This window comes from Ambystoma mexicanum, chromosome 10 (assembly GCF_040938575.1).
Source record: "Ambystoma mexicanum isolate Mex_15411 chromosome 10, UKY_AmexF1_1, whole genome shotgun sequence".
In the NCBI taxonomy this organism is placed as follows: domain Eukaryota; kingdom Metazoa; phylum Chordata; class Amphibia; order Caudata; family Ambystomatidae; genus Ambystoma; species Ambystoma mexicanum.
This window is the reverse complement of record NC_090932.1, coordinates 1545866812-1545880899: the sequence shown is the minus strand read 5'-3', so window position 1 is coordinate 1545880899 and position 14088 is coordinate 1545866812. Positions and strand designations below refer to the sequence as shown.

The 14088-nt window shown below is 48.0% G+C and overlaps 1 protein-coding gene across 2 annotated transcripts in view; it reads right to left on the bottom strand.

Moving 5' to 3' along the window:
• The window catches only part of UNC119B (unc-119 lipid binding chaperone B), a 76632-nt gene extending 64012 nt beyond the window's left edge, over positions 1 to 12620 (bottom strand). For both annotated transcript variants that reach the window (XR_011276223.1, XM_069619779.1), the window contains exon 1: positions 11950 to 12620. Coding sequence is in view for 1 of the 2 variants with exons in the window: in XM_069619779.1 (XP_069475880.1) it covers positions 11950 to 12169 (220 nt within the window). In the remaining variant the exon portion in view is untranslated. The remainder of the gene's footprint in view (positions 1 to 11949) is intronic.
• Between the last annotated feature and the right edge of the window lie 1468 nt (positions 12621 to 14088).

The following is a 14088-nucleotide window of genomic DNA, read 5'->3' as shown; positions in this document are numbered from 1 at the left end:
TAGACCTTTTCCCCACTATACATGACTCTCAGGGTGTGTTTCTCTGGTATTTAAAATTACATGGTGAAAGTAGTGCCGTTCTGTGGTTTTGCCTTCTCAGCAAAGCATTCATCTAGCTAACTTTTCTACCATTATCTGAGCTATCGTCTAGTCCAATTGTCTCACCAGTCTAGTCTGCCTGCGCCCCTCCCTGTATCATTTCCAAGTGTTATCCCCACCCTTCCCACTTCTCTCCTCTCCCTACCTACTCTACGGTGCTCTGTTTCACCTGTCTTTTCTAACGGCTTCTCTGTGGACTATCCTGCTCTCCTCACTAATCTGGTAGGAAGAAGTTTAAAAAGGTCTTCCTGGTCTCCAACCCAGGCCTCCCCATCGCCAACAGCCATACCAGCCCCTCCTCTAGGCAAGCCCTCGCCAGACCTATGGACACTCATATGGTCTGTGCTTTCTCCGTTATCTTCTTCAATTAATGGTGGCACCCAGTGGGAGGCCCTCCTGGCCCCCTTTCACTCCTCTAAGATCATTAATGTTTACCTTAATGGTAACGTCTTGGTCCAAGGCCCTCAGGGCAACCTTATGATGGACGCTTCCTGCACCTCAATTTCCTTTCCTCTCCTGCCGTCTCCTCTCTTCCCCCAGCTGCCTTACCTCCCCCTTTAGTCTCCTCCTTGGCTACCTTGCCCTCTTCTGCAACACCTTGGTTCTCTTCTACATCTCTGCAGGGCGTACATTTGATTTGTACCCCTCCCCGGAAGTCTTTCAAGGACGGCAACCTTCTCCACTCCCTTACTGTGGCTACCATCCATAGGCCACCTGGTCAGATCTCCTTCCTCCGAGTGGGCGGACCTCTCCTCTTCCCTCCTGGTCTCGACTGCAACTCCTCCTTCCTAGACGCTTCCTGTCCTTCCTCCTTTGGTGACCTCTGCGACTCACTCTAGTCTCCACCGCGGCCCGACTCACTCATGGCACATGATGGATGTTCTGATCTCTTCCGACCTTCCCCTTTCCATCCCTCTCACCACTCCTCTCTCCTGGAGTGACCACTTTCTCCTTTCCTCCCAGCTCCCCTGCTCTACCCCTCAGGCCAAGACACCTCCAGCACTGCCGCCCACCTTCTCGGTTATCCGATCCATGAAGCGTGTGTAAGTTGTGGCCTTCGCCGCCACTTTCTCACCTGCCCTCACTCTTTGGCTGACTCACACCCTGACACAGCCATTTCTATGCTTGATCTTGCCCGTCATGAGGATCTGCTTGAAGCCCAAAGCCAACACCACCTGGTACGACTCAAGACCTGGTCACCCTAAGTGCAGGGTGGCTGAGGGGAAAGTGTGCTTCCAGTACATCCTGTGACAAACTGGCCTGCCGCCTGTTCCAAAAGCAACAACCGGCTCTAGCCGCACTAAGCACCCAACCATGCATCTCTGCGGCACCCAACAACTCAGACGAACTCTCAAATCTGCAATGAACTGGCCAATCCTGCTGCAGTCTCTACCTCTGTCCCTCGTAAAGCCGCTGCACGGCTCTGGCTTCTCATTTCATCTAAAAAACTCAGGACATCCTAGCCTCTCTTTCTCTCCCCCTCCACTTCGTTCTTCTGGCCCTTAGGCCACCTCTCCTCCCTCCGTTGCCTTTCCCCGTTCTCCCAGACCAGGTTTCTACACAAGCCCGACCTATGAAAGTCTCCTCAAAATAGGTTCTCCCCCGTTCCTCTAAAACCAAGGACCACATGGACACCATGGCTCCTGCTCTGGCTTACGGTGCAACCACTCCTTCGCCACTGGAGTCTTCACTCCCCTCATCCCCCCAGAAGCACTCCCTTGTGCACCCTTTTAAGAAACCCTCCGCCAACCCTTCCTGCGCGGCTAACTATCGCCCAATCTCCATCACTCTTTTCCTGGGAAAACTCCAGGAGGAAAAGCAGGCCATCTCCCAGCTTAGTCTTTACACTGAATCTGTTGGTTGCCTCCATGATCTGGCTTCAGAGCTGCAAGAAGAACGGAAACTGCTCTCCTGAACATCTGTGAAGACCTGCTCTTCTACCTTCATTCCAACACCGCCCTGTGTCCTCATCTTACTTTATCTCTCTTCTGCCTTCGACATGTCAACCATGCCATCATGTTCAATTGTCTCTGTAATAACCTGGGCATCAGTGACCTGGCCCTGTCTTGGCTGACTGCTTTCCTCCCCGATCAACCCTCCCAGGTCCAACGTGGGTCCTTCCTCTCCATCTCTACCTATGGTGATCACCAGGGGTTTAACCTCTCTCCCTGGCTGTTCAACCAATACCTGGCACTTCTTGCCCACAGCATTGCCGCTCTCTGTCCCAACTTTCAGTGCTATGCGGCTGATACTCAGCTCATTTTCAGGCTCCCTTCAGCCACCTCTTCCCCTTCTCTCATTTCCGACTGTCTGCTATCCAGGACTGGTGTGCTGTCAATCTCTGCCCTAATGTCAGTAAGACTGAGATTTTCCTCATTGGCACACCTGCACCCTCCTTTCTGGTCACTCTCTATCCGGCCTCCCTTGGCCCTCTTCCAGCTCCCACCTGTGAGGCGAAATACCATGGGGTCATCTTCGACTCCACAATCTCCTCCTCAGAGGTATTCTTCCTTTCCTCTCCTTCCCCCAGAAGTTCACCGACCCCAGAGCTTGTTCTCTCTAGGCTGGACAACTGCAACAGCCTCTTTCTAAATCTGCCTGCCTCGACTCTCTGCAACTTATCCAGAACAGACCTGTGAGACTTGTCCTTGGCCTCAAGTCCCGGCATCATATCTCTCCAGGATTGAAATCCCTACATTGTCCACAAAGCCGCCTGGGGCCTCAATACCTTCAACTCTCTCATCCCAATTATTTTCCTCCGCAAACTCTTCGCTCATCCGCCTCCAACTCCCTCAGGGTCTTCTCCAAGCAACAGGTTGGCAGTAGAGCTTTCTCTGGCTGGGCCTCCCTCTAGAGCAGCCTCCCTGCCTCTCAGAAAATTGAGCGCCAGAACCATCTCTGGAAGCACCTCAAGACATTCCTCCTGTCCCCTGAAGAACTCCTGGATGAAACTGCACTGGTCACCTGGCTATCCCCTGTTCTCAGGCCCAGGTCCCCTCCCCGCCAGCTGCACACCTGCACTGCCTCCCCTTGCAACACTTGCACTCTGGGGCCGCTTCTGTATACCTACAGCCCCTTCGAGCACCGACACCTGATGTCTGCACTTACCCTTCACCTGCCACCAGGTGGCCGCACTTATTCTGTTTTTATTTATTTACTGTTTATCATATGTACTGCACTCCCCCGCCTCCTCCCCTGCACTTGCACGACCTCAATGTCACCTGGCCTAGTAAGATCGTCGTCAGTCTTCCCTCTGTTCCCCTCACCTTGAAACACTTGCGTATAGGCACGTTATAAATACTATATATATATATATACATATACATATACATACATACATATATATATATATATATATCATTAGAGGCAGTGCAAGAAATATAATCAAAAGAGAAAATGAAAAAACAGATATAGCCAGAGTAATGACATAAGAGGAAGAGCAGTTATATCACCTGATACACAAGAGAAAGGAGGGAAAGGAGGGAAACAGCAATAATAGAATGCAGAGAGGCAGAGCAAAAAAATGTGGCATAGCAACACGTAAGGGTAAGAGGCAGAGCATCAGAAAGTTAGAGGCAGGGGAACTGAGTAGAAAAGGGAAGGAGAGATGGAGCAAAAACAGTGTGTCAAGCAGGTAATGCTAGGCACCAACAGTTGGCCCAAGAGGAAGAGAAGTGATGCTGGTAGAGCGAGGGACACGATTTATGATTTAACTAGCTGGCATCTGTAGTTCTGACTTGGTGAACAAGAATAATAGAGATGAATCTGGGCAGTATGCTTTGTACGTTTTTTCACACTAATGTTTTCAAACAGTTTTAATTTTATATACAAATTGGATAGTTGTCAGACACTTTTACTCTTGCGAAGGAGGAAATTTATGTTCACTCTTGGAATTGGATTTACTCTCCAATTTTAGAAATTGGAAGTGATACTCTCCCGCCAAAATCCTATCTGAATAACTGCAGTCGTGTGTTCAAAATACTGTACATCAAAGAATTTGATCTGTAAACAAGCCACTAGGGAGTATTAAGCAGTGAAGTGCACCTACACGACCCTTAATCTTGTTCTTCCATGTGTAAATGGCTGAATTATCCTGCCACTACCCACGATGCTCCTGCCATGTGGTTCCTTATTTGTTGTAATGGTACAGTTATTCGTTTATCAGCATCTAGATATTCCAATACTATCATGCTTAGATTTTAGTTCTACTGTTGTGCCAAGGGGCCCTACTGGGTGTGTGCCAGAGATTAGACCCTTTATAGTTTGATTCATTAACATGTAATTAAGTGTTAGCCCAATCCGATTCACTACCCTCCAGGTCATGTACAACTCTTCCATTTTATTTATTGAGCATTTGTAAGGCGCTTATACGTCTAAATTGTGTTTCAAAGCGTCCAAAGGGCAATGGGTAGGGAACAAGAGAAGGAAAGAAAGAACAATGAAAGAGGCGGTCATACTAGGCCTTGTGAGCATTCAGAACGTGCAAGTACAGAGAGATCATGAGGGTAATAACATACTCTAGTGAGATATACAATACCGTATACTATACCCACCACCAACCCGAATGTGGTCTGGTCAATGCACGGTCTGTCCCAGCTCATGCCTTAGATGTCAATGATCTCATTAAGAACAAAACTGACCTCATCATTGCAGAAACTTGGCTGAATGAAACATCTGGCCCAGCCCTCTCACTTGCCATTCCGGACGGGTACACCATCTACAGGCAAGACCGCACCCTCTCCAGGGACGGTGAGGTAGCACTCATCGCTAAAGAAACCCTTCTATTAGGAGGATTGAAGGTGACCTTTGCCATAGCTGTGACTACCTTCCTTTAAAAATCTGCCAACTTCACCGTGTCTCTTCACATCGTCTATTAACCCCCTTACCCAATCTCTGAATTCTCTCTTTGAAAAAGACTTAAGACCTTCTCACAGGTGACCTCAACTTAGGCCTCAACGATCCTAATGACGTCCAGGCGGCCACCTTGAACAAAGCCTTATCTACTCTAGGGTTTTCGCAAACAATTTCCAGTATGACTCACTCAAAAGGGCACTCACTAGATTGGGTCTCCCAACACAACTGTTCAGTGCTTATCACAGAAAATTCTCCCATCCCATGGTCGGATCACCATTATATTCAATTTGACCTAGACGCCTAAAGGGCCACCCAAGCGCACCCTCCCGCTCCCACCAGCACTATCGAGAAATTCACGCCAACTCACTGCAGAAAAACATACTCCCCTCCTCAAGGTGCCTGCACTCCAGGCCCCCTTCTCAAAGGACCCTGAAACCTTGGCCAGCACAAACAAGTCATCACCCAAGCTGTTGACTATTGCGCCCCCCCACCCTAAATAAAAACAAAAAAAAAAAAATAAGGCACACCAACGAATGGTTCACTCAGGAACTCTGCCATATACGTGCAAAAAAGCGAGCTGCCCTTGCAGTTTGGAAATCCAAACCTAATGATGCAACCAAACTAGCCTTCAAGGCTATCTCCAAAGATTATAAATTAAGCATTATCCAAGCTAAAGCTAACTCTTTCCAACACTAGAATAGCTAATGCAAAATCAGGCACCAAAGAAATTTTCGCCATCCACCGGGAGCTGGAATCTCCCTCCACACCTAAACCCACTCTCATCAAGGACGAAAACTGGTGCAACAATATCCAATTAGCCATGCTTGACAAACTAAACACCCTGCAAACCAAGATCCTAGCTCACCAAAAAGCCTTAACTCTCCAAATTGCAAATCAGAACAGTATCCACAACAATGCATCTAAAAGTAACTCATCCCCAGTATTCAACTTCAAGGATATGACATGACCGAATCAGAAGTCATCTCTCTCCTAAAAACCATCAAACCTAACTGCAAGGGAGACGCTTGTCCTGCTAGGCTCATCAAGACTGCGGCCACACACTCATCATTCCTTCCAGTCTGGACATGTCTCATCTGACCTCAAGGAAGCATGGGTACTTCCCTCCTCAAGAAACCCTCCCTTGACCCTTTGGTACCGGGGAACTACAGACCCATCACCACTGTCCCGTTCCTGCTGAAAATACTGGACAAAGCAGCCTACCTGCAAGTCCAAAAATTCCTTGAGGACCACCGTCTTCTTGGCCTTCGACAGTCTGGCTTTAGACCACGACACGGGACCAAAACGGCCGTCCTTGACCTAAAAAAACCAAATGGATGACATCAGAGACGCCGGCAAACCTGCGCTCCTCGATCTTTCGGCCGCGTTTGATCTCGTGGACCACAACACACTGTGCCACCACCTTTCCATTGCAGCTAACTTCTCCCACCAAGCCTGTGCATGGATCACTTCATTTCTTCAGGAAAGGGCTATGAAAGTCTTTTCTGACTCAGCCTCTGCCACTCCCAGTCACATCAAATGTGGTGTGCCTCAGAGCTCTTGCATTGCTCCCACACTCTAACCTCTTTACGAGGCCTCTCTTCAACATCCTCTATTCTCTGCGCATCTCATACACCAACTATGCTGATGACACCCAGGTGCTTATCCCGCTCACAGGTGACTAGGAGGTAGACAGGACTACCTTTAACTCCATTTACTGCACCATCCAAGCCTGGATGGTAGAAAAATTGGTTGTGCCTTAACAGAGAAAACAGAGCTTCTACTCATTAGTTCACCAACCATTCTGGGTAACCTGCACAAAAACTACTGCTCCTTCACTAATGACAATAATCTCTATCGCAGTATCCCAATCAGTTAAGACATTGGGAGTCTACCTCGACTCCAATCTCAATATCAACAAGCAGGTCAATGCCATTGCCTCCTCTTCTGCATACTACTCCAAATTGCTCAATGCAGCAAGACCTTTCTTAACCTCATAGAACTGCCTTACCATTGCTAGCGCTACGATTGGTTCAAGATTGGATTAATGTAACGCTCTCTTTGGCAAAAACATTGCCAAACTCCAACTAGGTCAGAACAACGCCCACAGGGCTGCCACAGGATTCCCAAAAAAAGACCACATTTCCGACCTTAGAAGACAGGTCCATTGGCTACCCGTGAAGGAGAGAATCATCTTCAAAATCCTCTCCCTCACGCACAAATGCCTCCATGATCTTGCTCCCCCCTACTTGGCTCAACGCATATCCACGCCTACCCTCTCTAGGCCATCCAGACTGGCCTACACTAACCAGATTACGGGTTTTGGGCATGGTAGAGTGCGTGCAGGCGGGTCCAGCTTCCCAGCCATGGCTGCCACACACTGGGACGCCCTACCTACGCACCTCAGGAGCATTGACCCTCACATAGCCTTCCGCAAAGCCATCAAAACCAGGCTATTTGTTTGATCGGTTCACATCAGTCTCACTGAACCTCACCTGTCTTGTATTTTTTGCATATGTGCACCCCTTATCCTCCACTTTGTAACCAAGTAACCACATTGTAACTGTAATCTTCACCATCTATATTTCCTCTCTGTAACTAAGCAACTACAGTCTGTAACCGCAATCTTGATTATGCACACCTCCTGTAAAAGCGCCTGAATGCCTGTGGGCTGCAGTGCGCTATACAAATGTAAAAAATAAAAAAAGTATACAATACCGGCACTGGGTTATCTATTGCACGTGAAGCACAAGGCAAGAACTTCATAAAAATATGAATGCATATAGCAAGAGGTTATCCATAGAAGTTAAATGCATACTGATACACCCTACAACTCACAGGTTCCATTTTTGCTTTTTCTTACAGCTCATTTACAGATACGATTTACTGTATTTTGAACACATACATACTGCATATAAATATATGTTACAAATTAACACTTATGCAAGTTTGTATCAAAGTAAGAATATACCATCACAAAACTCAATACAACTAAGATAATGTGGGGCATGCTAAATAACCAATATGGTATACAATATTCTGGTAAAAACCAGGAATCTGTTAACTAGCCTCAAGGAAGGCACTGTATTGGTGAAATCGTACCGGGCCTTCATACTCATGAAAATCTTGTAAATACAACAGCTTTGTTATTGTCCTGTGTACATTTATGCACAGGTTTAGATCAGGGGGCAGTGCAAACATCAGGTTACTTGACAGAAACCAGAACGCTTCTTTTGATTTTTATCTACATGGATGTAATTGCAAGCCATGATATGAAATTCTCTTTATAGCACGCCTATACACAAGTGTTCCAAGGCGTGACAAGGTAGGGGAGGGGAACAAGGTGGACAAAACAACGATCTTAATAGGCCCAGTGATTTTGAGGTTGCGCAAGTGCAGGGGAGTGGTGAAGTGCAAGACATACGATCACATCAAAAAAGTGCGGCCAGCAGGCGGCAGTGCAGGGTTAAGTGCAGAAAAACGTTTGACATGTGCAGGTTGGGGATGGGGGTTGTAGGGTTGCAGATACAGCCCCAGGTGCAAGGTTGCTAGGACGTAGTGCGGGTGTGCAACTGGGAGGGCAGGGACCTAGGCCCGTGGTTCAGAGGGTAGCCAAGTAAACGAGAGCAATATCAGACAGGAAATCAGCAGGGAAAGGCAGAAGCAAAGAGGAAAGTCTTGAGCTGCTTCCGGAACAGGTGACGGTTCTGCTCAAGTTTCAGAGAGGCTGTTCCAGAGGGAGGCACCAGCTGAAGAGAGATCTGCCCCCAACTCGTTGATTGGAAAAAATGACTGACCCTCAAGGAGTTGGAGGAGCGAAGAGCTCGAGTAGGAAGATACTTCTGAAGAGAAAGCTGTAGATATTTGGAGTCCCAGGCCCCAGAAGGCCCTTGGACAATGCAAAGGGTTTTAACTTGATCCTTGCAGCTACTGGGAGCCAATGGAGAGATTTCAGTGCTGGGGATACACAATCTTGCAGTCCTGTTCTGGAGGAGTTGCAGAGGATGGAGATTTAAAAAGGAGGATGTTACAGTAGTGAAGCCCAGAGAGAACCAGAGCTCTAGATACAGCGAGTTCCTGGAGGAGAGGAGGAGGTGTAGTTGGTAGTTTGACTTCTTAGAAACAGTCGGAAATATGAGGAGAGAATGAGAGTGGCCAGCCAGAGAGTTGCGGGAAAGAGGGTTAAGGAGTGCCAACGAGGAGGATCTCGGTCTTGCTGGCATTCAGGCAGATAAGGAGAGGAGGCGGCAGAGAGGATCTGGAATGTGAGCTGGGTGACATCCGCAAAGCACTGGAAGTTGGGGCAGAGAGCAGCAATGCGGTGGGCGAGAGGTGCCAGGTATTGGTTGAACCCTGGGGAACACCACAGGTAGTGAGAGAGATAGAGGAGAAGAAGGACCAAAGCAGCTGGGGAGCAGGTGTAAGTGGATCTAGGTCACCCGACCTAAGCCTGCCCACCTTTTTAGCCCTGCCTCTTCCTTCCTACTCTTAACTCTTAGATCAAGGGCGTCTCTCGCCCAGGCGTCCAAAGCGAAGGGCAGTCAAAGAAAAGGGCAACTCCTGCCTGGAGTAGGAGGATCCAGGGTCCGACCCTCTGCTAACACAGCAGGTAAGCATGCACCAACATGTGTTTACATCCTCTCCCCCCACAGGCCATACCCACCCTCTCTGGTCCCCCCGTATTCCCTTGTGCCCCCCCCCCCTTTCCTGCACACAGGAGTCAGTCCCAATACATTCAGGTTTCACCATCACGGTCTTGTGGCCAATGCTGGTTTTTACTTGTACGGACTTCATCGATTCACCCTTTCTGAACTCTCATGCTGGACTTCCTTTGCATCTTGTACTCATGGTGGCCCTGAATCATGCTGTTCCCATCTTCATTTTGTATCCTGGGTTCATAACACTGGCATACCATTAGGTAGTAATAGTTCCAGGAAATAAGAACAATTAAACATCAAAAGATAATTCTGCTATTGAATCTCAAAACGCACAATACAATTCAGGTTTGCTTTACTATGCAATTGGCTAGGTTTTTGTGTTTCCAACATTAAAATATAAACAGAAGAGATCAAATGGCCAGGCGGAGAAATAATGAACGGTGTATTATATCATAATGCTGAAAGCTGCTACATGCTAACGATTTCCATACAGTTTTTGCACATCTGCTGGACGTCACAATCATTTTACTCTCGCAAAGGAGAAAAATCATTGTTACTCTTAAAATCCCATCTAATCTCAGTTTAGAAACGGGGAGTAAAATACTCCCACCTCAAAATCTGGAGCACTGATTAAACTGTTCAGGTGTGACGGTCTTCTCCCCACCTGGTGCAGACAATGCAATTGAAAATCGGGCTGGTGCAATGACACTTTACAATACGGACACTTCTATAGCTACATATTTAACTGGCTGGTCTTTTAGACACAGAAAGCCAAAAAACGATGCACCGACTATAGAGATCACCAAAAACCTGCACATTCCAACAAGTAAAACAATCTCACGTCAACTAGGGAGGGAGAGCAAAATAATAAGCCCTGTTAATGCCAACGGTTTGGGCATTTGTGTAGGCATGGCAAAGGCACAGCCGTAGTTATGAAAAGCCCATGGATGTTAGCCAGCGCGAGTACCTGGGAATCTAATAGCAGTGCCTGGTAAATCCCTAATACCTGTACACAAGTCAAAGCGGTTGGCTTTGCCAGTGCTCATTTTTAACAGGACTTCAGTGAAGGACACGCAGTGCTAACAAATCGAATGGCTGCAGGCAGACGTGGTTACGACATTTACATAAGTAGTTTGGTTACAACTCTCAAAAGACTGCTTTAAGAAAACACTTGGAGGAGTTGAGTGCAAAGATTGATGGCAAGTCTTGATTAAAATGAGCTTAAAGAGTTCCCATGAAGAGGTGTTTGGGCGTGGCCATAACCAGGCACCCACAAGCCGTTTGTCACCCTCATAAGCGGCGTGACCAAGGGGTGATAATATTCTCAGTATTAATGCCGAACTCCTCCAGCTTCTCACAAGTATTAGCCCAGTTGAACGGTACTCAATGTATTGATATTGGAAGGGAGAAGCGCGAAGCGAGTACACTTGACTCTTATACTCCCAGTTTAATAGTTATCCCAAAATAGCACTTTTTTGTTCCATGTTCTAGCATTTAAGAGACGCGATGAACATCTGGGTATGTATTCATGGCCGAGTAACAAGTAGACCACATACCACTGGCCCCAAAACAGTTGTGCTTTCCATTGCAATCTATTTGCAACACGTAGAAAAGTCATTGTATGACATTAAGCGATCTCCCTCAAGCTATGTAACAATCACATTTGAAGATGTCAAATATACCACAAACCTTTCTAAAGGAATTCCAAAACAATGCAAACTATTCACGGACGCCCCCCCATGCAAAGCCATCCCGTCTCATGAAAAAGTAGATGTAAAACAAAGCTTTTTGTACTAAGCAGAACATGCAGTATTCTCGTGTCATATTTAAAACGTGCCTGTCAAAGCGGGTGCAACGTCACTATCGGAGCCCCTTCAAAGATAGTGCTCCCCTTCACTAGAAAGGGGACCCAATTAATCCGGAATCAAGCAACTGCACTCCAAGATGAGTAACCGAAGCATTTACCATGCAGGGTTTGGGAGCAACTTTGAATGCATTCAAGTCAAGCGTTGAGGCTAAAAAGTTATCAAGCAGGTGGATAGCAAACATTAGCCCATCACTGCCACCACATTAATGTCGCACGGGAGCACTGTGCGCCTCCCTGTGTCATATCACCTGCATTTACTAACGTGGTTCCCCCATTCCGGTACCTCACAAGTGTACTCGCAGCACTGGGCACCGCGACTTTCACATCCCGAAAGCATATACCTCTCAAACGTGAACCTTTAATGATCGACCGTCCCAAGACACTCTCGCAGTAAGTTAACTTTCCCAGCGTTGTCATACAATTCTCACGATTGACCAACGTTTAGGGGTAATTAAGCTGCACCACCACACTCACTCTCTGTCACCCGTCCCAGCCCGAGGACATGCTCAGGCCTCAGGTTGTCCAGCGCCCGCAGTTCCTGCTCGGTGACTGGGTTTGTGCGCCGGTGCTCGGGGCCGCCCTCCCCACCAGGGGTGCGGCGGGCTTTAAGTCGGTTCAAAACACCACCGCCTTGTTTCTTCTTCTCGTCTTTGGCCGGTCCCAGAGGCACCGTCTTGGGGTTGGAGCCGCTCATCGCTCCGGCAAGATGGCTGCCGCGCAGCTCCCCGCGCTGTATCTAAGGGAAGGGCGGAGCCTGCAGGTCAGAGGGCGCAGGGGCCCGTCACCTGGCAACCCAAAGGTACGCCAAACGTACGCGAACAGGAGGCGGGGCTTCCAGATGTCATCTAAACCAATAGGGAATCGCTCGTTTTTTTTGGTTGGGGGGGGGTTGGGGGGAGGTTCCGAAAGGTGGAGGCAGGCCTTTCTGTCAATGAAGCAGAAGACGTGCCTTCATAAGGGCGTGTCTTCCTGACAAATAGGAGAAAGGGGAGTGGCTTCCTAGTCTACGGGAGCGATTTCCTGTTTTTGAGGTGAGGCTTCCTGCTCGGAGGTGTGGTTTTCTACCTATGAAGGGCGTGGCTTCCTGTCTATTGGCAAGAGGAGACGGATCTTCCTGTCTACGGTTGGGGTTGGGTAAAAGGACTGACAGAAAGGGGCGGGGCCAGGGAAAGTGCGTGGTATGTTTCTATTGTTATGTAAGCCTTGTGTTTCATTTTGGCAGCTCATGGCCTCAACGGGCTATAGTATTGGCCATAAAGGCAGCGGGCGTGATTTTTTGGGGGGTGCTGGTGGGGAGTAATAAGTGTATATTCCAAATCTAAGTGATAGAGTCTTTGCCTTCGGTCATAACGTAATAGTCTGTTTTTTGTTTGTGCACAAATAATGTGGGAGGTCAAAATAAATACTATGTTGGGTTTCAAATTAAGGATTTTCTGGGTTCCAAATGTGAAATGCTGTTTTACCGCCCAGTCGGGTATGGTGGTGATTTGCATATTCAAAATAGTCAAATGTTTCACTCAAAAAGAGTCTACGTTTTCTGGTTCCTTTGGAAGAACCTCCCTGGGGATCCACAGTGGTTGGTATATTGTACTACATTTGAGGATTGGATGGATTGTTTGGGTTACTGTTGGGTTCTCCCAGTGTCTTCCTGTATCAATTGAGCGCACAAATAGCTGAGGGTTTGTTGTGCTTTATTATAAAGATATATGAAGGTAGTTATTGTGATGTCGTCACTGACACATGTCACTTGGGGAGGGACACGGGGCAGTGGGAAGAGGAGGGGCAGTGGGAAGAGGAGGGTCGTAAGAAGGAAGGCAACAGTGACCCATTTTGCTACAGGTGCGGTCACGAATACCCACATGAAGGACAATGCCCTGCCATGGGGCAGCCCTGCTCCGCTTGCGGGGGAGATAATCACTACAAAGCAGTCTGTCTCATTTTTCGCAGCAAAATGCGTGGGGCTGGGAGAACTGGGCGGCCATCAGTCGAGCAAGATCAGGCACAACAAGGCCTGATCCGCACAACAAACCACCCACACGACTCTACAAGTCGCAAATACTGAGAGGACCAGCCAGACAGATGACAAGACAAAACCGCAAGTGAATGGAGAGACAGCAAGTCCACAACATCCAAGCAAAGGAGGAGACCCCGAAGGTACCTCAGATACCTGGTGGAACGATCATATTCCGACATCGCGTCAAGCGCATCCTCTGAGGACAACACCAGAAGAAGCGAAAGACACAAGGAAGAACCATGGAAAACAGGCTACCTGTACGCACTGGGCAACCAAACAGCGAAAGAACACAGCCCAACACTAATGATTCAAGCCAACAAAACAGCAGCCGAATTTCTGGTGGACACGTGAGCCACCGTCAATGTGATCAGTGAAGAGATATATAATCGCATACCCCACGCCCCCCGCCTACAACCAGCCAGAGCACTCGTATTGCCCTCCGGTTCCAAGACGCCTTTGGCCTGCAAAGGGTTTTTCACAGCATCATGCACCTACAAAGATCATGCCAGAGACATACCCATGCATGTCCTGGAAGCAGCCACTGACAGCGGATGCATTCTCAGCTACAAAGCAGCAATCAAAATGGGTCTAATCCATAT